General features: G+C 42.8%; 2 protein-coding genes across 2 annotated transcripts in view; one reads left to right on the forward strand and one right to left on the reverse strand.

The window, feature by feature from the left end:
• The window catches only part of syne1a (spectrin repeat containing, nuclear envelope 1a), a gene marked incomplete at its 5' end in the record, with an annotated part of 119062 nt that extends 109508 nt beyond the window's left edge, over nucleotides 1–9554 (forward strand). Inside the window, 12 exons of the mRNA XM_080513806.1 lie at nucleotides 3–194; nucleotides 717–1035; nucleotides 1673–1741; nucleotides 2160–2293; nucleotides 2398–2524; nucleotides 2969–3180; nucleotides 3598–3804; nucleotides 4340–4468; nucleotides 4600–4884; nucleotides 5225–5314; nucleotides 5931–5989; nucleotides 7983–9554. Coding sequence (XP_080369932.1) covers nucleotides 3–194; nucleotides 717–1035; nucleotides 1673–1741; nucleotides 2160–2293; nucleotides 2398–2524; nucleotides 2969–3180; nucleotides 3598–3804; nucleotides 4340–4468; nucleotides 4600–4884; nucleotides 5225–5314; nucleotides 5931–5989; nucleotides 7983–8256 — 2097 coding nt within the window. The 3' untranslated portion in view covers nucleotides 8257–9554. The remainder of the gene's footprint in view (nucleotides 1–2; nucleotides 195–716; nucleotides 1036–1672; nucleotides 1742–2159; nucleotides 2294–2397; nucleotides 2525–2968; nucleotides 3181–3597; nucleotides 3805–4339; nucleotides 4469–4599; nucleotides 4885–5224; nucleotides 5315–5930; nucleotides 5990–7982) is intronic.
• A 2029-nt stretch (nucleotides 9555–11583) lies between these two features.
• esr1 (estrogen receptor 1) lies at nucleotides 11584–22138 on the reverse strand (the record flags this gene model as incomplete). Its single annotated transcript, XM_080514509.1, has 9 exons — nucleotides 11584–11962; nucleotides 13343–13526; nucleotides 14788–14921; nucleotides 16001–16139; nucleotides 18820–18973; nucleotides 19124–19299; nucleotides 19831–19950; nucleotides 20588–20802; nucleotides 21714–22138. The coding sequence occupies 9 exons, from the start codon at nucleotides 22136–22138 to the stop codon at nucleotides 11584–11586; spliced, it is 1926 nt and encodes a 641-aa protein (XP_080370635.1).
• Nucleotides 22139–22590: the final 452 nt, after the last annotated feature.

Genomic DNA, 22590 nt, shown 5'->3' on the forward strand with positions numbered 1-22590 from the left:
AGGCATTCCAGCAGGAGATCCATCTGAACACAGCAAAAATTGAGCTGGTGTTCAGGCAGGGTGCAGCTCTGATTGAGAAGAGTGAACCTTTGGATGCGGCCGTTATTGAGGAGGAGCTAGAAGAGCTCCAGAGGTACTGTCAGGAGGTGTTTGGACGCGTGGACAGATATTACAAGAAGCTGACACGTCTTCCTGTGAGTCAAAGTGCACACACACACACACACACACACACACACACACACACACACACACACACACACACACACACACACACACACACACACACACACACACGCGTGTGATGATAAACTGCATTTCTGTGGTATAAACTACAACAACTACTAATATTAACAAATTTATATTGAGTTATTTTCTGTGTGCTACTTCTCCAGACAGATTTGTGTGTCTGTGTTTTGGTTTTTTTCATTCCTGGAGCCAGATCAAACTCTCTATAACACACCAAACAATCTGCCATGACCTCAACATAGTGAGAACACATGTCTGACAGCTGGTTAGAAATAGAAGACAGTCCCTCGGTAATATTCAGCGCAGCACACATGGTTACCTTAAAAAACCTTAGATGCTGCACTCTTGCACTGAGCATGCAGTCGCTTGAAATGGTGCAACCTTAACCCTTCACTTGCCGTCACTCCTTTCACACCTTCTGTTTACATTTCTGCAATTGTTTCCCCTCCATGGTTTTTTTTTTTTCCCAGCTGGTCGACGATGACCTGGACGGCTCAGACAGAGAGCTGGAGTTGGAGGAGGGTGGCGAGCTCTCCGATTTCCAGTGGAGCGACTCGGCTCTGCCGCGGACGTCCAGCCGTCCGGCCTCGGGGACGGCGGCCATGATCCGGGCCGACCGCTCGGGCCGTGACACCCCGGCCAGCGTGGACTCCATCCCGCTGGAGTGGGACCATGACTACGACCTGAGCAGAGATCTGGAGAGTCCTGGAAGGCGAGGCGACGGGGAAGCAAGTGCACAGCAAGAGGAGGAGGATGAGTATCTGAGGACAGCTGCCACCGTGCTGTCAGGTTGGTCCCACTTTACCTGCCTTTTCACGTTAATCTTTTCCTATCAATTTTCATTCAACCTGCAATTTGTGATTGCTCACATAAAGAATGTACCATGAACATTAAGAAATTATTTTACAGGCAACATTAAAGCTCAACGTACATATGAATGTTTTCAACTAATATTTAGTAATGATCCTGGCTTTGAATCAACTAATTCCGTGAGGAAATTTTTTTTATCAGATAATTCTCAAAAAACATAGCAGAGGTATTAATATATCGATGAGGACATTGTTTCACAGATAGAGATACAGTAGTTTGGTATTTATATAGAAACTACCCTCTTTTATGTACTTGAAACATTTCAAAGTGTCTGTTTCTTATGGTTAGACACAGAAAGAGCATACAAAGAATAACTTTATGAATTCTTCAAAACCAGTATTTACTTCCAGTTGAACAATTAAAAAAAACTCCTAAACATCTTTGTCTCATTTTAAAATAATATATAAGAAGTAGAAATTAAAAAGTCCACATCATTGTACGAAAAGCAAAATAAATGAAGCATCGAGTGAAATCATTTAATTAAATCAGTATAGGTTTTCACAAATATATTTAGTCCTTTTAAAGTAGTTTGTCATTATGTCATCTCTTTTCCCAGATGTAGTTATCCCAGAGAGCCCAGAAGCCTATATAAAACTGACCGAGAACACTTTGAAATCCTCCTCCGGTATGAATCAGCACGAGTTTAAAGCAGCATGCCATCAACTAAATCACACTTTCTGGTTTTCGTTTTTCTTTTCCTTTTGCCTTTAAGCCTCATGCCACCGACAGAGGCTTCATTAAGGCTCAGTGTCACACTTTCTAGAAACATCATCATACGTCTTAACACAAAGCTCACCCCATTGCATGCAAAGGTTTCTTCTCTCAGGCACCATCACATCTTTTTTTAATGCGTTTAATATTGTTTCCCGTTCATCTTGCATGAACATCACTAATGTGTGAAACCCCGTCACTGCAGACATCGTTACATTTCAGACTAATGCATGTATGTCATCTCTGCATCATTCCACCACAAACGGCATGTGAAATACAAACCGTCATCGTCATCTGGTGAGGTTTACAGCATTTGACTCTTTTGTGTTCAGGCGAGCCAGGCCAGCTGGAGGCCAGTTTGAGGCAGCTCGACCAGGCTTTGGATGCAGGACGTTATCACCTGCAGCAGAGAGAGGCCGCCGCCATCCGCTCCAGCCCCGACGTCGACTCCACCTACATGGGCTACGTGAGTCTCTCTCATGTCCTCGCATGAACGTCCCCTAATTCAAATGTTTGGGGGTTTTTTTGTATGTTAATCTAAAATACAATGAACGGATGTTATGCAAGCAGATGCGTCTGATGGGAGAGTGCCGCGGCAGTATCGATGCAGTGAAGAGAGCGGAGGGAGAGCTGACCGAAGACGAGGACGACCTCCCGGGACTCGCCAACCCCACCAGCACGGACACGCAGAGCGCAGGTTCGTCGCTCACACGTATCACATTGCGATAATGCATAATAACTGCGTGTCTGATCACGAACTAAGATCTTTCAGCATTTTGTGAATTTAAATTGGGATGGCTATGGACTCTGGTTAGTAAAAATGGAAAAAAAACAACCAATTCTATGAATGTTCTGTTCATCTTAAATACTTTATTTTTGATTTTGGTGGCACTTAAGCAAACAATTGTCAAAAAAGAACAAAAAAGTTTAAATGTAGTAAAATTTCAACATAGGGGAGCGCCACCATTTGAATTAAAGTACCATGAACAAAAGCTTTTTCCATTGTATTTCAGTTTTTCATGACACACTGGTAGGTTGAACCCCAGAAAACCTGTTAAAAATTGACACTCATTCTTCGCTGTAAATGCAGAGTGACCTGTGCTTCATTATTCAGAATTGATGTATACCCTTCCGCCTCCAGGTGTGATCGAGCGCTGGCAGCTGATCCACGCTCAGTCTCTGAGTGAGAAGCACAAACAAAAACAGGACCTGCAGCAGTGGCAGCAGCTGATCTCAGACCTGCAGACCATGAGGGCCTGGCTGGGTCAGTCAGAGGCCGAGCTCAGCCAGCTGCGAGGCCTTCAGCTCAGCACCGACATACACACCATCCAGCAGAGGATCAAGAGACTCAAGGTTGGATTTTTACTCTTCCTGCTCTGTATAAAGAACAATGAAGAAAGTGACATTTTTACTTCCCTTCTATTTTCTCTATGAAGCTTTACTTGCCCTGTTTTATTTTGTCATCCTCGGCTTGCACGCATGGTTTCCTTTCAGTGTTAGTCACACGGACTAAGCACACACAGCATTTCATGTCTGTAAACCAAGATATCACTGTTCTATAAATAGACTCTCTGAAACTAAATGACCTACATCTACTGTGTCCCGACACCTCCATCTAATCCTGCCCCTCTCTTTACGGCTCACACCTTATCTGCTTTCGGCACTGTGGTGCTTCGCCCACTTTATGGTTTAGCATCACTAAAAATAATGTCTCCCTCCACAACACGTGTTCACGCTGGCATGAATAATCTTTATTCCTCTTCCCCTCAGGAGCTGCAGAAGGGGATGGACAGCCATAAGTCGGAGGTGCTGTCCATCAACCTGAGCAGTGCGGACTTCCTCCAGTCAGAGCCCGACTCTGAGGAGGCGTGGGAGCTGAGGGACGGGCTGAAGGAGATGAACTCGCGCTGGGATCGGCTCGGCGCCTCGCTGGAGGACTGGAGGGAGGAGCTGCAGAGGGCACTGATGCAGTGTCAGGTATGAGAGACGCACATAATCAGCAACATTTCCTCAATTTGACTTCATTCCAAACTTTCAAAGAAGAATACATATTTATATAAAGCCCCCATGTAATGAAAGATACATTTTCATTGTTGTGACTTGAGATGGTTAAAGATCTAACTGAACAGGCTTAAAGACATGAAATAAAAAACGTTGACATCACCTTCACTGTTGTTTTTCTCGTGTAAAGCATTGTCTTCATTCATGTGACTAATCCTACACACAGATATTCACCAACTCCACAGTATCACTAAGCTTTCCTATATTGTTTACTGGGGCCTTTAAGACCAAATACATACACTCTGATATACTATTGTACCATTTTATATGATGTACAGGATATCAGAAAATCCTGATATTTTGATTTCATGAAAAGAGAAAAGAGTACACGGTGAACCACAAATTAATCTAAATGTGTATTTCATCCTGTAAGAGTGCATCTGCATGTAGATGTATGTCTCATTTCAAACAGGGAAAAAAAACCAAAACTAAGGTGTCAACTTTTCTTCAGGAGTTCCACGAGATGAGCCACGGTTTGCTGCTCTGGCTGGAAAACATCGACCGCAGGAGGAACGAGGTGGTTCCTGTTCCTCGGAGAGCAAATCTGGAAACTTTACGGAGTCACCACAAAAAACTGATGGTATGTCTCTTTGGGTGCCCCCTCTGTGGACAGTTTGCCACGGGTCTTTCTTTTAGAGGTCAGAGATACTGCATACTAACTGGTTCACCAAGTAAAGTGTCGGAAACACGTTTGCTTTATTTTCCCTTCAGCAAATCAAGTGCGAGCTGTTGGACTCGCAGCACAAAGTGTCGTCCCTTCAGGAGCTGTCAGCTCAGCTGCTGGTCAACACCAAACCTCCGGCTCTGCAGCAGCAGCAGCAGCAGCAGCAGCGGCAGCAGCAGCCCTCGGAGCAGATCCAGGCTCAGGGCAGCGAGTGCCTGGAGGCCCAGGAGAAAGTTCATGTGATCTGGAACAGGCTGAGGCTGCTGCAGAGAGAGGTCGCCTCAGACCTGGAGGAGCTGGAGAGGAGAATGGAGACGGCAGACACACAGCAGGTCCGAATGATTTCCTTTTATATTCTTTGTCTTTGCCCGGCGTGTCATCATCAGAAGGTGTAAAGAGTCCTGGAAATCTCTACTAGAGTACAACTTGTCTAAATATGCCCATACAAAGTATATTTCTCAGATAGATTCTGTTAAAATATCACAGTGAATACAAAAATCCTCATACACTGATTTGTACTTCAATATGAGTAACATTGACAGTGCGGTGAGTAATTATCATTTATTTTCAACCCGGGTCATTATGATACTTGACTATAGCGATCAGAGAATTATGATTATTTTCTCATGTGGATATTGTAAAGATGATGGTTGTTTTTGTTTTTATTTGCAGGTTTGTCCACCATTGCCCGTAGCCAAATCAGAAGCCTGTGCCTCTGCTGCTCCACGTTCAGAAGCCACAGTCCAGAGCCGCAAACGATTGGTAATGCGTTTCCTCATTACGTCCAATAGGGGGCAGCAGCCTCTCTGCTCATCTCCTTGTGAATGCACACTCCATTCTTTTCCCCAGATAGTTTCAGAGATATCTCCACCTTTCATTCTACCAATACAGATGTTTTGTTTTTCCTTTTGCAATTGTTCTGCTAACATGTAAAGATGTATGATTGATCCTTCCCTCCTCCCCTTCAATAGAAGTTTGTGCTGCCCTACACCATATTGATCTGCCAAATAAATTACAAGAAAACCTGGCTTTTCGTGTTAACTTCACTGAATTCACTTAATGGCTAATTTTGGGCAAGATACATGGAATTACAAAGATTTGTTGTAAATGATAGTTAAACACCTAATTCTGGGAGTTTTTATCTGGATACTGTCTGTCAGGATTTAGTCTTGAGAAGCCAGATTTCTTGGTTCTGTAAGTCAATCGCCATCACTGATTATGTTGCTGCTCTTTGGTTGTCAATGACTCTTCCTCTAGCGATGTTATGGCTCTCTTTATGTTGTTTATTTTTCTCTCATCTAAGGCTTTGTCTTTTTTTGCCCTTGACTGAAACATTCTTTTCTTTCTTTTACCCCTCCCTGCTCATTACGTGGTTCAGCCCCGAGGCAAAAGTAGTCAGGCCCACCCAGGACATCCTGAGAGCGGCCCCCGCCACAGGTACCTCTCTCCTGGACTCTAGAAACTCGGGATGATGATGGAACAAAAGCTGCCTCTGCTTAGACACTTGATTTTTAATTCATCTACTCAAATCAGTCAATCACAACCAATCGTGTTGAGCTCAAAGATGCGACATTATTAGATAATGATTAGCCGCTTTCATTGATGGCTTCACAGCTTAACCCAGCGTTCCATGATCCTCCCTCATTCTAGAGACCATGTTGTCAGCTCTTAAATGAGTGGGGAGCGGCCATCCTTTGGCCGCTCCCTTTCTCCTTTAAATGTTTTATTTTACTGCTTCTCTTTGCCCTGCCGCTTTTTGAATGGCGTCATGAAATATTTGCCGCGTCACATGTTTTGCTTCTCCTCTCAGAGCGACCTTGTAGACACCCTCCTTACCCACTAGATGGCAGTGCAGTGACCTTCCTCCAGCCAACTTTGTGTTTTTCTTTCTCAAGTTTCCTTCCTCTTTCATTCTGCTCTCAGCTCGACAGCAGGATGTGATGCATTAACCTCCTGCAGGTCTTTCCTTCTTCGTTAACTCCCACTTTTTCCTTTCCAGACTTTTTAGCTCGCCCTCCTCTGATTCTCTTCCTATTTTTATGATTTCTATTAAAAGCCACTCAGACCTGGTGAAGGCTGAACTAGTCTCCCCGCGAGTGCTGCGACAAAAATCTATGAGAAGCAGAAACTCTTCATTTGCTGCTGGCGCTAAAGAATCCGGGGTTTGTCGGGTGGACGTAAAATAGGACATCCACGTCTTGAAACGCACACGATGTGAGCATGCCTCCCGGCAGCTTCGGCGCTGCAGGATGGAGGAGGACGAGCTGTAACTGGCTGAAGGGATGTCAGCGTGTCTGACCCTCGTTCAGCCTCAGCGAGGATGAGCCGCAGTCGGAACATACTGTTCCTCCCCTTGAGTCCTGGCTCCAAGCGTGGAAATCTCCGGAGAGGCTTTTGGCATTTCTCCTGCTTCTGTTTGGAGCGATGCGTGGCATTGAACTCTCACATAGTCGGCTCTGAAGCCAGAGTCGTCCCCACCCCCACCCCACCCCCACCCCTCCCTCCACAGTCAGCCACAGCCACTATCTGCAAATGCTCGTGGTTAGATCTCTGTCATTAATGTGCCTGTTTGTGCTTGTTTTGTGTGTTTGCCGTAGGTCTAAACCTCTTTCACTCTCTCGATCGTTTTTTTTTTTTTTTAGCTCTGATGTTGTTGTTTTTTTTCCTTTCATTCCAGTCAAAAATAATTCAGTCACTAAAACTAAGGAAATCTGTACATGGTAGATCTTTTCTTTGTTGAAACAATGTTCCTCAGCAATAACTTATGCCATGGAAAAGCCTCTTTATTTCCTTTTTTAAATGGTGCCACAATTGGTGGAACCATGCATTTGTGTGATGAGCAGCAGAGGTGAGTAACAGCCAATGATAAAAAGCTTTTCTTTGCTATTGTCTCTGCCTGTAGAGACATATTAGATGTTTGTCACTGGCACAGATAATTCAGCTTTTTAATGGTTGATCATCCCACAAATGCATGTTCCTTACACCCATTTAAAAAGGAAACAAACATTCATAGGGTGTCAAATTTAATGCCAAAGGTTATTTTTACAACAAAGAAATTATATACCAAAAACATATTCCCTTGCTTTTTTTGAGTAGTTTGTGTGTGTTTAGTTTTTAGGTGTTTGCTAACATGTTTTGTGCAGCAGGTTTACTGCTGTCTCACATTATCCTTCTCATGGCTTTTTAGTTCTCCAGTTGTCTGAAAATAGTGAAAAATGCCCAGCGTGAAACCTAAACAGAGTCACACAGAAAACGACGAAATCTGATTTTTAGATTTGGTAACGTTAACATAGTAAGCGGCACCCAAAGTGCTGGTGGGAGTGCTTGTTGGAGCATTTTTCACTACTAACGACACACACAGAGGGTTTCGTGAAGGTCTGTAGCGGGTCCAGATCCGCCGTTCTGAACTCCCGTCTGACTCTTCCTGCAGCCGGAGCAAATCACCCGACGCCGCTGGCTGCGTTTCCTCCCATTCTGACCTCTCAGACGACGTCTCCTCCTCCACGTCCTCCTCAAAAGAGCCGTCCTTCCTGCTGCGGGTCGTCAGGGCCGCTCTCCCCGTCCAGCTTCTCCTCCTGCTCCTCATCGCCCTGGCCTGCCTGGTGCCGATGACGGAGGAGGACTACAGCTGCCACCACGCCAACAACTTCGCCCGCTCCTTCCATCCCATGCTGCGCTACACCAACGGACCTCCGCCCATATGAGGGAGCGGCCAAGTTTTAATCTACCTACCACTTTGCCAAGGACTCTCCACTGACTCCTGTGAATGTTTCTTCTTCACCCTGTGCCCTAAAGCTCCTTCCCCTGCTGGGGGGTGACTCGCATCATGAAGTGATTGGACGGCGATATGAAGACTCACTAACATTGCACACTCGCTCCCGAAATCATCACCTCATCCCTTTAAAGGAAAAGACACCCTCCAGACTAAATGGACCTTTCTCTGGAAACCCACCCCCCCCACCCCTCCTCCAACGTGTCCAAATATTTCATGTTGTTTTAACTTAAATATGTATATTGTTTCACAGGTTTCTGGAGAAACTAACGAGAAATAAAGCACTATTTATATACTGTATGTTGGGAGCCAAAGTCAACTGTGCTTTTTGTCCATGATATCCAGTGCTGCTACTATTTATTTAGTGTTCAATCAGTTAATAGGCTGTTAGCATTGATCAAGCTGCTGCACCACCGCGAGTGTGGTACGTTGTACTTGTACGTTGTAGCGTAGACTCGCGGTTCGAGCAGCACTCGTTCGGTCTGAGGCGTGAAGACTTCTCATTCCAAAATGACACGTCTGGAGATCTGCTCCGACAAAATGACTGAAGCCACACACCAGGGGCTTTTTTTTTTTTTTTTCTTCTTCTTTTTTTTTTTTGAAGGACAGAAATGGTGTAGCCTGATATTTTCTTCTCAACACCTTTCGAATGAGCCATCCTGAATTTGGACACGAAGCCTTTTGCTGATGTTAAGAGCAAAAATCGGAACTTTTAGCACTGTTGCGAGCGCTGTCAAAGGTACTGCACTGAAAGCCCTCCAGCCATGACGGCCCACTTCTGTTCCCTAAAGCCAAGTCTTGGTTTAAGTTCTTTTTTTTAATTATTTTTAGTATTTAATCGACCGTGGCAGGTCTGAAAAAGAAAAAAAAAAAAACACAAAAAAAAAGGACTCGCTCTCTTTGTTTTAAAAAAGAAAATCAACTGATTTGTATATTATTGTTTGAAATGCCTTTAAGTACAGGCAGTTATTTTTTTTTATCTTTCTGTTTGGGCATGCACTCTGAAGTCCTCTGCTTTTACGAAAGCCAAACAATCACTGGTAGTGTTTTTAGTAGACTGCTGCGACACAGTAGTGCGCTTTGTAATAACTGCGATAATTATTCTGCTGTAATGAGGCATCTGAATCTGTAAAAAAAAAAAAAAAAAAAAAAAAAAGAATATGAAAATGGTTATTTATGTATGTACAGTTTGCTAATGCCAACTTCATGAAGAATACTCTTTGCAAATAATAAAACCTGAAGTATTTACTTGTGTGTTCTGATTTCACATGAAAGAAGCAGAGATTTTTGTGATCAAGGCTTTTATTTTCGATATGCACAGTAAACAAATAACACAGTCAGGTTTGGCTTGATTTACATACAAAAGCTCAAAAGGCCAAATCCTAAATTCTGGTCCTGTCTGGATGCTTTTCACACATTTCCAAGTGGCTCAGATGAGACTCAAAATCGCAAGTTTGTCACTCAATGAAATGTAAATTCCTGGAATGTGCACATGGGTAAAATTAAAACTTCATTATTAACAAAAGAATATCGAACAATTACATGTTTTAGTCTTTGTAATTCAAATAAAGTATTAACTGTATCAAAATGCCACTGTACTGGTAACATATTTGAAATGTTGCTTTAATCACCAGTGTTTGGCTGTAAATTGGTCTTCTTTCTCCATTTTGCAAGGATTTGGTGCCAAATGTGACATATTTTAGATCCCAAAAGAGAAAACTTGGCATCATTCCATTAGAGAAATTATTCACAACCTCACAAACATCTCTGCACTGGGACACGTCCCTCCATGCTGCACACTGTCATCGATGTGTGTCCAGTTTCAGGCTGATTCACACTGTTACAGCAGTTAAAAGTCTGGATGTTCAGACCGACTGAATTCAACCTAAAGACAGGGCTCGTAGGTTTTAACTTGCACATCTAGTAAATGATCTCTGTAATTGGTAAATTTGTCGAGCATGGTTTGCAGATGCTATTTTTCTGGTGTGTTTTTATTTATTTTATTTGTTTTAAATCAATTTGGCACCAATTTTCATTGAATCACTTCAGTGGAGGTAGGAATGATATTTGAGCATTATAGGTCTTCAGGTCTTTCTGCACCATTACTGGTGATGTAAAGTCACTCCAATTAATAAAGACCGGCCAACAAAACAAAACCAAAAATTGCATGAATGATGAAATGTGAAAATTCCCTTGAGTAAATATGCATTTGAAGGTTCATCATTTCTTCTGCTGCAGAGGCAGAGAGAAGAAGGTGTAAACAACTCTTTGGGCCCCAGTTTCAAAACTGAAACAGTCACATTCATGGGCTACATTGTGTAAAGCAACCGAAGAAGAAATGATCTGGCGTATGTCTATGACAGTTTTCCTTTTGTCTCAGTCACTTAAAGGCCACATAATGATTTTTTTTTTTTTTAAAGCCAAACTGAACATGCATTGAATCAATAAGTCAATATATGAATGAACGAATAAAAGCAGGTCATAGAGCTGCACATCACTCTCAGTCTCTCTCTGGCAGTCAGAACAGACGAATATTCAACACCTACAGTCAGAGAGAAGATTTAGTGCAAGTCGACACAAAGAAAAGCCTCCTTTGCACAAAAAGCTCAGGATAACTTGTAGTTACCCCACAATAAAGCCCCACTTTCTCCGTGTTGCCGGCGCCTTATAATTCAAACCTAAGTTACACTCACCAAAAACAGCCTGCTAATTTCTTCATCTGATCTTTTTTTTTCTTTCTCAAATATAAACAGAGTATTCTATATTTGGCCTCAACCAGCGTTGAAATTTAAACACAACATGAATTACATGAATTTTTTTTTTATCAGTGTGTTGTCAGTCTCTCGGGTGAAGATATAATGCCCATCAGCCCCTTAATTTTAAGAGGAAGTGCACTTTGGTTGCAACAAAGAAAAATGAGCTGCTCATCTTTCCGTGTCTCTGTCGCTAAGAGAGTGCCGCGATGCAACCCAAGCCTTCTTTCAGAATTAGAAGTAATACTGAGAAGCTGAATGAAGTACACAGATTTAATGAAAGATTAACAGCACTGACACTCTGATTATTCAGAGGAGTAATTTCTCCCTTGAGAGCTATAAAATCACTTCATTTATAAATAATTCCGTCATGAAATATATTCAAATAGTACTTTTTTTTTCTTTTCTTTTTCTGTTTCCAAACAAAGGCCCCTCTCCCGCTGGACTACACCCGTCATTCATTAAAACCACTTTTGACATTGGGTTGCTGCTCGCTGTGTTTCCTCTCACAATATGTGGGCACATTCAAAACGGGACCCTCCAAACTGCAGGACTCCCGGACCTGAAGAGGCTCTGCTCACATTCTCATGGCTGCTCCGAGGACCCGAGCTGGAACCCACTGAGGAGGAGCCGTTGCTGCCCCCAGAACCAGGACTGGGATCAGAACCAGGACCACCACCACCGCCGCCGCCGCTGCTGCTGCTGCTGTTGTTGTTGTTGTCACCCATCCCGGAGGAGGGAGGGTCTCCGTCAGCCTGGGACCAGGACTCGGCCGGTCTGACCGGGCGGTGCAGGCGGTGAGCATCCAGCATCTCCAGCAGAAGGTCGTACAGAGGCACTTTGTTCTTACACTTCATGCTGTAGAGGTGCTCCATTCCTTTGTTGCTGCAGAATGAAGGGACTTGTGTCTTAATAATTTTAAGAAACGAAAACGGCAAGAAAAAAAAAAAAAAACTTTCCCATTGCTGTTTATAAGCTCCATTCTTTACACGTCTCACTTCTTTCATTTTCATGAATGAGCTTCATGGTGGTGTAGTGGTTAGTGTGGCATAGTGAAACGATCATAGGTTCGAGTGCAGACTGGGCCGAACTGTGTGGAGTTTACATGTTGTCCCTGTGTATGTGTGTGTGTGTGTGTGTGTGTGTGTGTGTGTGTGTGTGTGTGTGTGTGTGTGTGTGTGTGTGTGTGTGTGTGTGTGTGTGTGTGTGTGTGTGTGTGTGTGTGTGTGTGTAACCCTGAGTTAGATAAAGAGGTGTCAACATTTTAAAGTCCACTCAGAGGCGTCTGTCTCAGGAGCTGCAGGATAATTTTAGACGCTACAAGGACTATCAACCCGGCCTGTGATGTATTGTAATATCTGTTTCTGCCACAAGATGATAACGTTTGTATCGTCTAGTGTAAATACATGTCCATATGAAATGATAAAAACAGCAAGCTCTGGTCCAGATTAAATCAATGAATAAGAACAGCAAATGCCAAAAAATTTGGAATCAACATGTTAGTTAGCCTGGCTTCTTCACTTTTCATTTGTTGTTCAGCTTTAAGCCCTTCTCCATTTTTTACAAGGGCCTTTAGCCAGGCCAGAAATAGTTACACTTTTGAAAAAAAACAACAACAAAATCTGTAATATCGTAAATCAGCCCATTTTAGATTTTAATTCAGTGTTGATTGAATAAAAGATACACATTTTTTTAATAAAAACGTGCATTTCAAAATATCAGAGTATAATGTAAATGTTACTTTCGAACAATGAAACTTCCATAGCTATAAGACAAAAACTTAATTATTTTAAGTTTTTCTTTGATTTTATTAGTAAAAAAAAGTTTTTAAAAAATTCTGAAAATATCTGAATATTTCATCAGGCAAGATGCTTTCCTATTCTTTTTTTTTTTTTTTTTCAAACCGGAGACCATAATGATCACAAAGAATATACAAATTTCAGTTAGCATAATAATGATAGTGGGTTTATGAATAACAAAGAAAGCATTTAACTTTTTTATGGTGTTCTGATTTTTTTAGCTGCTTGTTACTCAAAATGAACTACAGAGCTTTTTGTGAAGAAAATCGAGTTTTCTATAGTTTTTGCTCAGCACTCAACTACATCAGGAATTTCGACACAGATAATAACCATTACGAGAATAAAATCAACCACTGGACTACTACTAATAGGACTATATAACTAATTTGTTCACTTTATAAACAGTTGTCTTGTAGACTTTTATTATGTTGTGAACAAATGAGGGCCGTTGAAATGCAGTGTTTACCTCATGTGCCGGATGTGTGAGAGCAGCAGGAGCAGCTGGGCCTGTCGTCTGGCCTGCTGCTGAGCCGAGACCCCCGACAGGCTGATGTGGTGTATGAGGGCATCGGTGATGGTGTCCAGCATGCTCTGCACCGCCCCGCCGTCGTGAAGGGGCTCCATCGTGCCGGTGCAGAAGGAAAAGGCACCTGACCGATTGGGAATAATTAAAACTCTTTAATTACAAGATTGATTTACTTAGATTTTATGGTGAATGAGGTTTAGAAAAGAAAAAAAAAAAGTGTGAGAGTGCCTATCTTTCCAAGATAACTTTGACTTTCTGATGGATGTAACTGCGTGTTTTTATAAGAAATGTGTGACATGCTGGTGAAGCTGGTCTCTGATTTGAAGTCCTTGAAACTGTGATAACTTGCAGAGCTCTGTTTCTCTGATTTCTGGTAGTTTTTTATATTCTACATATGATGAACCAGGGGGGATATAATTCATTTTAAATCAAATTAATTTTTCTTTAAGGAGCATTTTCTCCTGGTGATTCTAGTGATTCTCTGCCAATGAGAGTTGGGAAAAAAAAAAATCTGTCTCCTCTTAGGCAGTTTGAGGGCTTTGTGATGTCATTGGGGGGGTGGGGGGGGGGGGGGGGGGGGTACATAGGATCAACATTGAACCCTCTGTTGGACTGGTTTCGGCCCACAGTCTATGTTTGACGCCGCTGTTATTAACCTAAAAAGCTACATCTTGACAGCAGTGACAGAAAAACGAGTTACACTACAGCTGCATTTCAGTTTGTCCGAGAGGAAAACACACCCTGCAGAAATGCTGTGACCAGCTTTCAAGCTATTTATCTTGCTACAGATCCATGACAAAAGTGGAAAAATGGCAGAATGTTTAACTTTCACCTGATCGAAGCTCTGACTCATTTGTGCCTACAAACCATTGTAGTTACACAGTAATCAAAAGTTCATCCTGCTCCAGCAGCTGAGCCTCAGGTATTTGAGGCTTCTCGGTTTCCTATATAGAAATATCTCAATCTCCGGGACAAACATGGCTCTCTGTGCTGTCTCATGTTGTCATGGGAACAGTTATCAGGTGTATTGACGGTGCAGGCCTTTCTGGAACACTCTGTTCGCCTAATGCGTCTAAGCTTCACCTCTGTGGGTGTAGTTTGACAACGTTCAATATTTAGTCTCTGTGGAAGAGATGGAAACCTGTGACACGGTATGCAGGCCAACTAAGCCATATATATTTCTTTATTAATTTATATATATATTTTTTTTTAAATGTAATTACTCTTGAGAGCTTTGTTTTTAATGGAGAAGTGGCACTAATGCAGGTTGTTGGTGTTTTCAGGCATTTCTCTCACTCTCTGTTTCTGTGAAAGCGCTTCACAAGAAGTACGACCAGAGGCAGACTCTGCGGGACTCACGCTCACAAACAAATGTGTTTTCTTACCAGAGTTGAGCAGGATGATAGCTTTGAGACAGACAAATTCCTCTGTTTTGAGTTTGAGCATGCGGAAGCGGGAAGCGGTGGCCAGCAGCATGTCAAAGATCTCAGCCATGCCCTCAACGCAGTCCCCTTCATTCCTGAAAGAAAAACACAAGGATGATAACATCAACCACGAACTTTTAGCTTTTTGTTGAATGTAAGTCAAAGTTACAATGGGCAACATAGTCAAACATGATCTCAATAAAACACAGAAGTCACAGCACGTTCACCTAAACACAGCCATAGTTGTAGTCTGCAGAGCACTGTCAGAGAAAAAAACAAACAAAAACATCTCACACTATTCAGAGTGGCCAGATAAACAACTAATGGACTGAATCACTGAAACGCTCCATTTGTGAGCACTGCTGAAAAGTGACGGAAAGATGGATAATATCCCGTGGCTGGAGTGCAAGATAAACTTGGACTGCACAGAGCCAAGGGAATGTGTCAACCCTGACCCGCAGCATTTTAGTCATCATGTCCAATTGGTGAGGACACTCACATAGGGGCCAGGTTTTAGAGGTAATACGCTGTAATACACTTCCCGAATCAAATGGAACCATCAGGCACATCATAAGATAAAAGCTCTGTCTGTCTGCATGTCTCCTGCATCCCTCTCACTGTCTCCACCTTGCTCTCGTCCTCGCCGAGGTAGACACTGCGGCCAGCCAGCTTGTTTATGCTGTACATGGGGAGTAATGGAGAGAACAAGCTGCGCCAGAAAAGCAGCAAACACCCATGTCTCCCTCCATCTGGAATTTTTTTTTCATCTGTTCATCTTTTAGCTCCGTCTCTTTTTCATCATCAGTCCCTCCGTCATTTTCCGTTTTTGGTCATTCCTTGAATTGAGGGTTTGATTAAATATCTGTCCTGGTTGCCAGCTCAACGCTCTAATGAAGTCTGTATTTTAGGTGAGAGAGAGAGAGAGAGATTGAGAGGCTCCTCTCTTCCCCACAGGGAACCTGTAATTAGTCTTTCACTCTGCATCAGATGTGTTGGGATGGCACAATGGCTGGAAAGGTGTAAAATGGAAAATCTACAATGCTGATGTGCCACTCTTAAGATAGAATCTCAAATCTCAAATCGAAAAAAGAAACTGAAATTGGGAGTGTAAAAGCAGAAATGAAATCTGCACAGTGCATTTCAGGGCGGTAGTCCAGTGAGCATCCGTGTCTACCTGTCCAGAATGAGGTCCTGTGCAAAGATGAGTTTTCCTGGGCAGTGGATGGATCTCCAAATGAGTCCAATCATCAGTACCTCCAACCAGGAACTCTCCAGAAGCTGCACCTGATCATGAAGGGACAGCTGCAGGAAGCCTGAGCAAAAAGCACAGCGTGCACCAAGATAAGCATCTTTGTGAGGTGAACTTGACGACTGACACAGACTAAAGACAATTAGTATTTTTTTGGCCATTCCCAAAGGCTTGAATAAGCATTATTCAGCTTTATTGTTCATAATAGAATATTTGCAGATCAAAACATACAGTGGATTGAAATTGTGTTGGTCAAAAACTCATGGACAAGTGGCCTCATTTAAACCAAAGTCAAATCTGCTCTTCCAATGTTAAACCAGGTTTTAAATCAATAGCTCAGCAACTTCCTAATATTTTAAGGGTATGGATTACTGAAGACCTGGTACATTCAGAAGTGGGCTGCGCTGTCATATTGCGGTTTGTACTCTTCTGTAATCCTAAAATATCTTTACTCTAAGTCTAGGTTGGGCTTGGGAGACTTTCTATATGGAGTGAATTCTATGAGCATGTATACATGTTCTTCAGTACTGCAGTTTCCTCCCACAAACATGCGTTTAAGACCAATTATTGACTCTAACCCGATTATATTGTGGCATGAAAGCACAGTCACAATGTTACTCATGGAATAGCAAAAGCAATGCAAGTCTGTCACACCCTTCAGAGTATTACATTTGAACCCTCAATTATTATTATATCATGTTTCCCCCAGTTTTAACAGTACAAAGGCGCTTTTTACTGTCAGTCCCATTTAGAAATTCAAGCAAACACATTCACAACAGTGACACAGTTAAAAATGCAAGGTGGACAGCCTCCAACAGAAGCAACTTTAGGGTCCATTGTCTGGACAGAGCACACTTGTGGAGCAAAGCCCCAACACTGCTATCAGAGGACGGTCTGCTCCAGCCCCGGAACCTCAACCTGACACATATATGTTTAGCTAGACAGGCACACACACGAACAAGCAGCCATCAATACACAGTTGACAAGACACTTTAGAATGTTTGTCGTGGTGATATTTTTTTTAATGATGACACGTTATAAAAATCTTATTGATCTGGGTTTTTTTTATTTTTTTATCTTTACATTCATAAAAACAAAAACATTCATGTCCTTGTTATCAGGAAGGGAACAGCTACTTAAATGAAGCCATCTGTAATCTCTGTGCTCTCATAAGGAGCCTTATCACTGGCACTCAGCTTTCTCAATTCATATGTAATCGCTGCCAATTCATTCCCATTGTCCCCCCTTTTTTGTACCGAGTTTGGAACCCCTTGCAATTAAAACTGTGTGTCTTTGGGCTTTTAGTGACGCACAAGGTCGTAATACCTCAAACTCTCTTGGAGATCCCATCTGTGTGTGTGAGAGAGAGAGAGAGAGAGGTGGGGAGGCAGATGCAAAAGGTTGATGTGTCTTATACTGCATTTAAGCTCTATGGGGTGCCAGCAGATTGACCAAACAATCCTCTCAAAGGTGATGACTGTAATTACCTTCACTGTAATGGCTCTGCATTTGTGTGTGTGTGTGTGTGTGTGTGTGTGTGTGTGTGTGTGTGTGTGTGTGTGTGTGTGTGTGTGTGTGTGTGTGTGTGTGTGTGTGTGTGTGTGTGTGTGTGTGTGTGTGTGTGTGTGTGTGTGTGTGTGTGTGTGTGTGTGTGTGTCCGTGTATGTGTCTACTACAAAGGTCTCCCATCTCCTCGCTGTTGCCTCACAAGTCAAATAGGCAGCAACGGATGAGCAGAGCCTCTGTTGCAAATCACGTCTGTGCGAAGGATAAAAAAAGGCAGCGTTTCCAAGTTCTTGAAAATATCTCCTGGTTTAGATGAGGCATATGACAGATATGTCATGATGCTCCTGTTGCACATAACAGACTGAATGACAACAATCTGACCAAATGTTTTTGACGATCGGCCCAAAACTACATACACGATGTGGAAGCCAAATCTCTGCACAGATTTGATCGGCTACAACTATCAAGAATTAACCAACATCATGACAGAGTAAGATAGCACTTGCATCTTTATTGGTGTAATTCTATTTAATTGCCCCCTGAAGGCATCCCTCCAGCTTTAAGACTCACTGATGTTTATCAACCTTGAAAGAAATAAAGTTTTCCTGACAAAAGACATCGCTTCTAAAAACTTATTTGCTCACATCTTTGAGCAAATAAAATTATGCTGAAAGGAGAACTCGTTTGTTTTGGACCAAAGTGAAAGCTGCACACTGAAGCTCGAATCAGCACATTGTAGACAGGATATGTTTTATGGTAATGGTTCGTGAACATCAGCAGACCCCCGTCGTGTTCTGAAGGTTTTAAACCCTCTATGGTCAGGCAGCATCTGGCAAACTAATGTCAGTGATCAGTCACTCTATCAACAGCCTGTACAATGTATCTGTAATAGAAAATTCTTATTCCAGTGAGTACAGTGTTGGTTGGCTATAATCCGATAAAGTAGTCGCTATGAAAGCTTTACTGATTAAACACTGGAAAGATCCAAGGCACTTTGGGCAGGTGTGACGGTTTCACCCCCTCTCACCCATTCAATACGTCTTCGGGTGTTTCTGGGCAAAACGTTCAAACCAAATTGTTCCCAATGGTGTTCTCAGATTCAACCTTTGTGTTTGATCACATGGTAAAATGCATTATGTATGTTGAAGCTATCCTGCTGAAGACGATTAGTTTTTTTTAAAATAAGAATTTAATTTGTTTGGGTGTCTCTGCTACAAAGCTACTTTATTTCTTCATACCTGGAAGCTTCTTGGCCCAGGCAATCATGTGCACCAGCTCCTTGTCAGCCATGCTGGTGAGAAGACTCATCATGGTGACTTCAGTGTAGGGTCGGCTCAGCTTCTGGCGGGAGGACAGTATCGGCGGCTCAGCTCCTTGGAGCAGGAGGAGCACCTGAGGACAAGGAGGAAATAACATGTCGCCAGCAAAAAATGAGATGAGACGACTTTGAAACCAAAATTTTTTTCTGGAAAAACTAAATTAATAGAAGGACTAACATGAAACCCGCTATAAATGTTTATTCTTTGTTGCCACACATATTACCTGATCAGGAGGCATGTAAAATATCGAAGACCTTCCACCTCCACCACCAGTACTGCTGCGTTTCCTGCTTTCCTGATGGGGCACTGCTTTCTGCTCGACATCTTTACCAGCTTTATCGCCAATGCCAGTCCTCCGTTTGTCACGGCGCAGAACACGACCACGGTCCTTGCGCGCACCTTGACAACACAACAGGCCGTTTAAAACAACAAACAGCTACACAAACACACACAAATACAGGCATGTGTGCGTAAAGCATCAGACTTTGTCCTCTACGTCGCTCACTCATCACTCCGTATCCTGTTCTTACCACTGTGCAGATTATATGGGCGCTCAAGTCATTGAAGAAGTATGAAAACAAAAACGTGGGTGTGCACTAATCAGTAGTTGTCCTCCTTAAGAGGAAATCTCTTCAAGGCCACGTTAAAGTTACTCTCAAGCTAATCTGCATTCACCGGTTCTCTCATGATCTGTACCAGTGGTTTTACAACAATCCAACATTGATTGTTGAGGCAATTATATGTCATTATAAATTATATGTTTCTTCAGTTTAATCGATGTAGTTAATCAAGAATGTTTAGCATAAAACCAGATAAGCAACGGAAACATCCAGAGAAATAAACCAAAAATTTTCAAAAGCCAGATGATATTTCCCAAAAGAAACTAAGCAAAACCTGAAGTATCTACTTTCTGCCAATGCGTCCACTCACCTCCTTTGCACTTCATGCCCACTTCATAACACTTCCTGAGACGGCAAGCCTGGCAGCTCTTCCTCCGATTCCTGTCAATAGTACACTGATTGGTCGCCGGGCACATATAGTCATTGTGACCTGAAATGGAAGAAAATCTATTACTGTCAGCCCCTCGTTCCAGTGTTCACTTCAGATTTAGGTTATTTAGTAGCCAGGAACACTCTATTCCCAGTCGAAATGAATCTGAGATGAGGAAAATTAAAACATGGCATCTTGGTTTTGTCATTGCCATGGAGACTATTTGTTTCTTAATGACCAGCCCATGAAAGACTCTGCATCAATGTGCAGCAGCATCATAAGTCATAAACATGACTAAGCCACCACAGAGAGGAAGTTCTAGTGCACAGTTGGACAAATTACCAGTGGCTCGTAACTGAATATAATAACAGTAAAAAGTAATGTTTTGAAACAGGTCTCCCAATATCTCAGTTAATGAGGTGTATTATCTGCCTTCTCGTGCTTTTGTTTGGTGATGAATGGACCTTTATAGGCTTCAGTGCATTTTTTTTTATATCAATATTGATCATTTTCCGGGACAAATGTAACAAAAAAGAATATTAAATATCCAACAACTTCTCGGACTTAGCAGTGTCTTGAATGTGCATTAACATATTCAACCTGAACAAAAGCTATCAGAGAAATGCACAAACCTTCAAAAACAGAAACTTTGTGAAATCCACTGACCAGAAGCAGCGAGACCCGTGGGGCCACTCACCCTGAATGCTCCTCTTGAAGAAGGCCTTGCAGCCCTCACAGGACCACACCCCGTAATGGTACCCAGAGGCATAGTCGCTGCACACGGCGCAGAAACGCGTCTCCTTCGTCATCTCAAACCCTCTTGCCCCGGCGCCAGCTCCTAACTCTCCCACACTGTACGCCTCATCACGGGTGCCACACTGGTCCTCTCTGGACACTCCTTGATGACTGGGTCTGCAACAGGTCATGAATAATTAATCTGATACACCAGTGTGTTCAGAAGGAGAAATATCAATGATAGTGATGCTAATAAAATACTGACCATCATATTTGTATTTTTTTTTTTAACCAGCAGAGAACACATCTGGGCAATTTTGGAAGAAAAGAGGGGGGGAAAAAAAGGAAATACCAAAGTAGGACAGTAAATTACAGATCAGATCCTCGCAGAGCTCACTGGTTTTAATAAGATAGTGGGTGACCACGAGAGCAGACTTCTATTTTCCACCTGAGGCAGGAAACAATCTGTATGTGTACTTCTGTTGTTCTTACGTATTGTTCCTTCCTCAAGGTCCTTGACAAAGTCCTTAATCTCTGGAATTAGAAACCAGGACAAAGCTTGATCCTTTCTATAGAGATAATGCTAATGTTTTGTATAAAGCCTGAGATTAAATGACAATGTGATTATATAATTATGTTTTGTTTAAATGGCCTTTGTAAAGCTCCAACTGAATAAAAATGCCAAAATTCATGGATGAAAAAATTATTACATTTGGCCAAACTCAAGTGATCACAACAGAGTGTACATAAATGGTAGGAAATAATAAATATTTAATGTTTCCGTGATGTTGGATGTACTTACCAATTGTATTCACAGCATAACACAGAAAGCTGAAGGAGATGCACTAAATAAACAATTGTGACAGGTTTTGATTGCACTTCTCTTATCAGTTGCACAATCACCGAACTTTAGCACAAACAAAACTGACTGTTCACAATTACATCGCTGAATTATTAAGAAATCCAGGGGCTTCAGACACTCCTTCCAATTCCAATCTCGACATGAAAGTAGTGATTTATACTTGTTGACAGAGGTAACAGCCACTTTCCCCAGAAAACATCCACAAAGACAAATTGTGCTGCCTCACCTGTAGCCGGGTGTTGAGGTGGTTTCCAGATAGTGGTGGCTGGGTGGATGCATAAAGGGGCTGAGCCGAGGGCTGGAGGGCACAAACACAAGAGGACTTGTCGGCCCACTGCCCAGGGAATGGAGACTGCCATCTGAAGGTGGTCCATGGGCGTCCAGAGAAGCAGAGTAGTAGCCAGGGGTGGAGTGGCTGTACAGAGGAGTCGGGGCAGGAGTAGGGGTGGCATAATCGTATGATCCTTCCAGGAAATCCACAGTGGCTACCCCTCCAGAGCCCCGGGTCTCTTCGGGATACATGTCAGCGAGGGGGGCACGCGGCGAGGGAGAGAGGCGTGGAGGGGAGAGGGTCTCCAGCTCTGAGGACGCTGGGATTCTGCCGTGTCTGAGCACTGGTCTGCACAGCTGCCTGCTCTGCCTGAGCAACATCACAGCAGAGCAGCACTGATAAGCAACATGATTTAGACTTGCTCTCCCATTTGCTGGGAGGGGGAGTGGAAAGGAGTGCTGCTCTCCCACTCTCCTCTCACTCTGTCCTCTCTCACTCCGAGTCGCTCCTTTCCAATCAAGCCCGTCAAGCAACTTGGAGGGATGACTACTTCAGTTTTGCCCTTTCTGCCTTGACATTCAGCCCACCAAGCTACAAGAGAACAAAAACAAAACATTTCTAATGAATACTCCACTCAGATTCCCTGTTTAACTCATTTACACTTTCACCAAAGCATGAGGGGAGGAAGAGATTCCCTAGCAGCTTCGGTGTTTCCTCACAATGATCTAAAAGTTGGCGGCAGAGAAAGAAAACCCATCAATAACCTACGAAATTCTATTTGTATATTCATTATGCTATCTAATATCCAGTATGACATATGATCAGTCAATCC

This window comes from Blennius ocellaris (genome assembly GCF_963422515.1).
Source record: "Blennius ocellaris genome assembly, chromosome: 18".
Lineage (NCBI taxonomy): Eukaryota > Metazoa > Chordata > Actinopteri > Blenniiformes > Blenniidae > Blennius > Blennius ocellaris.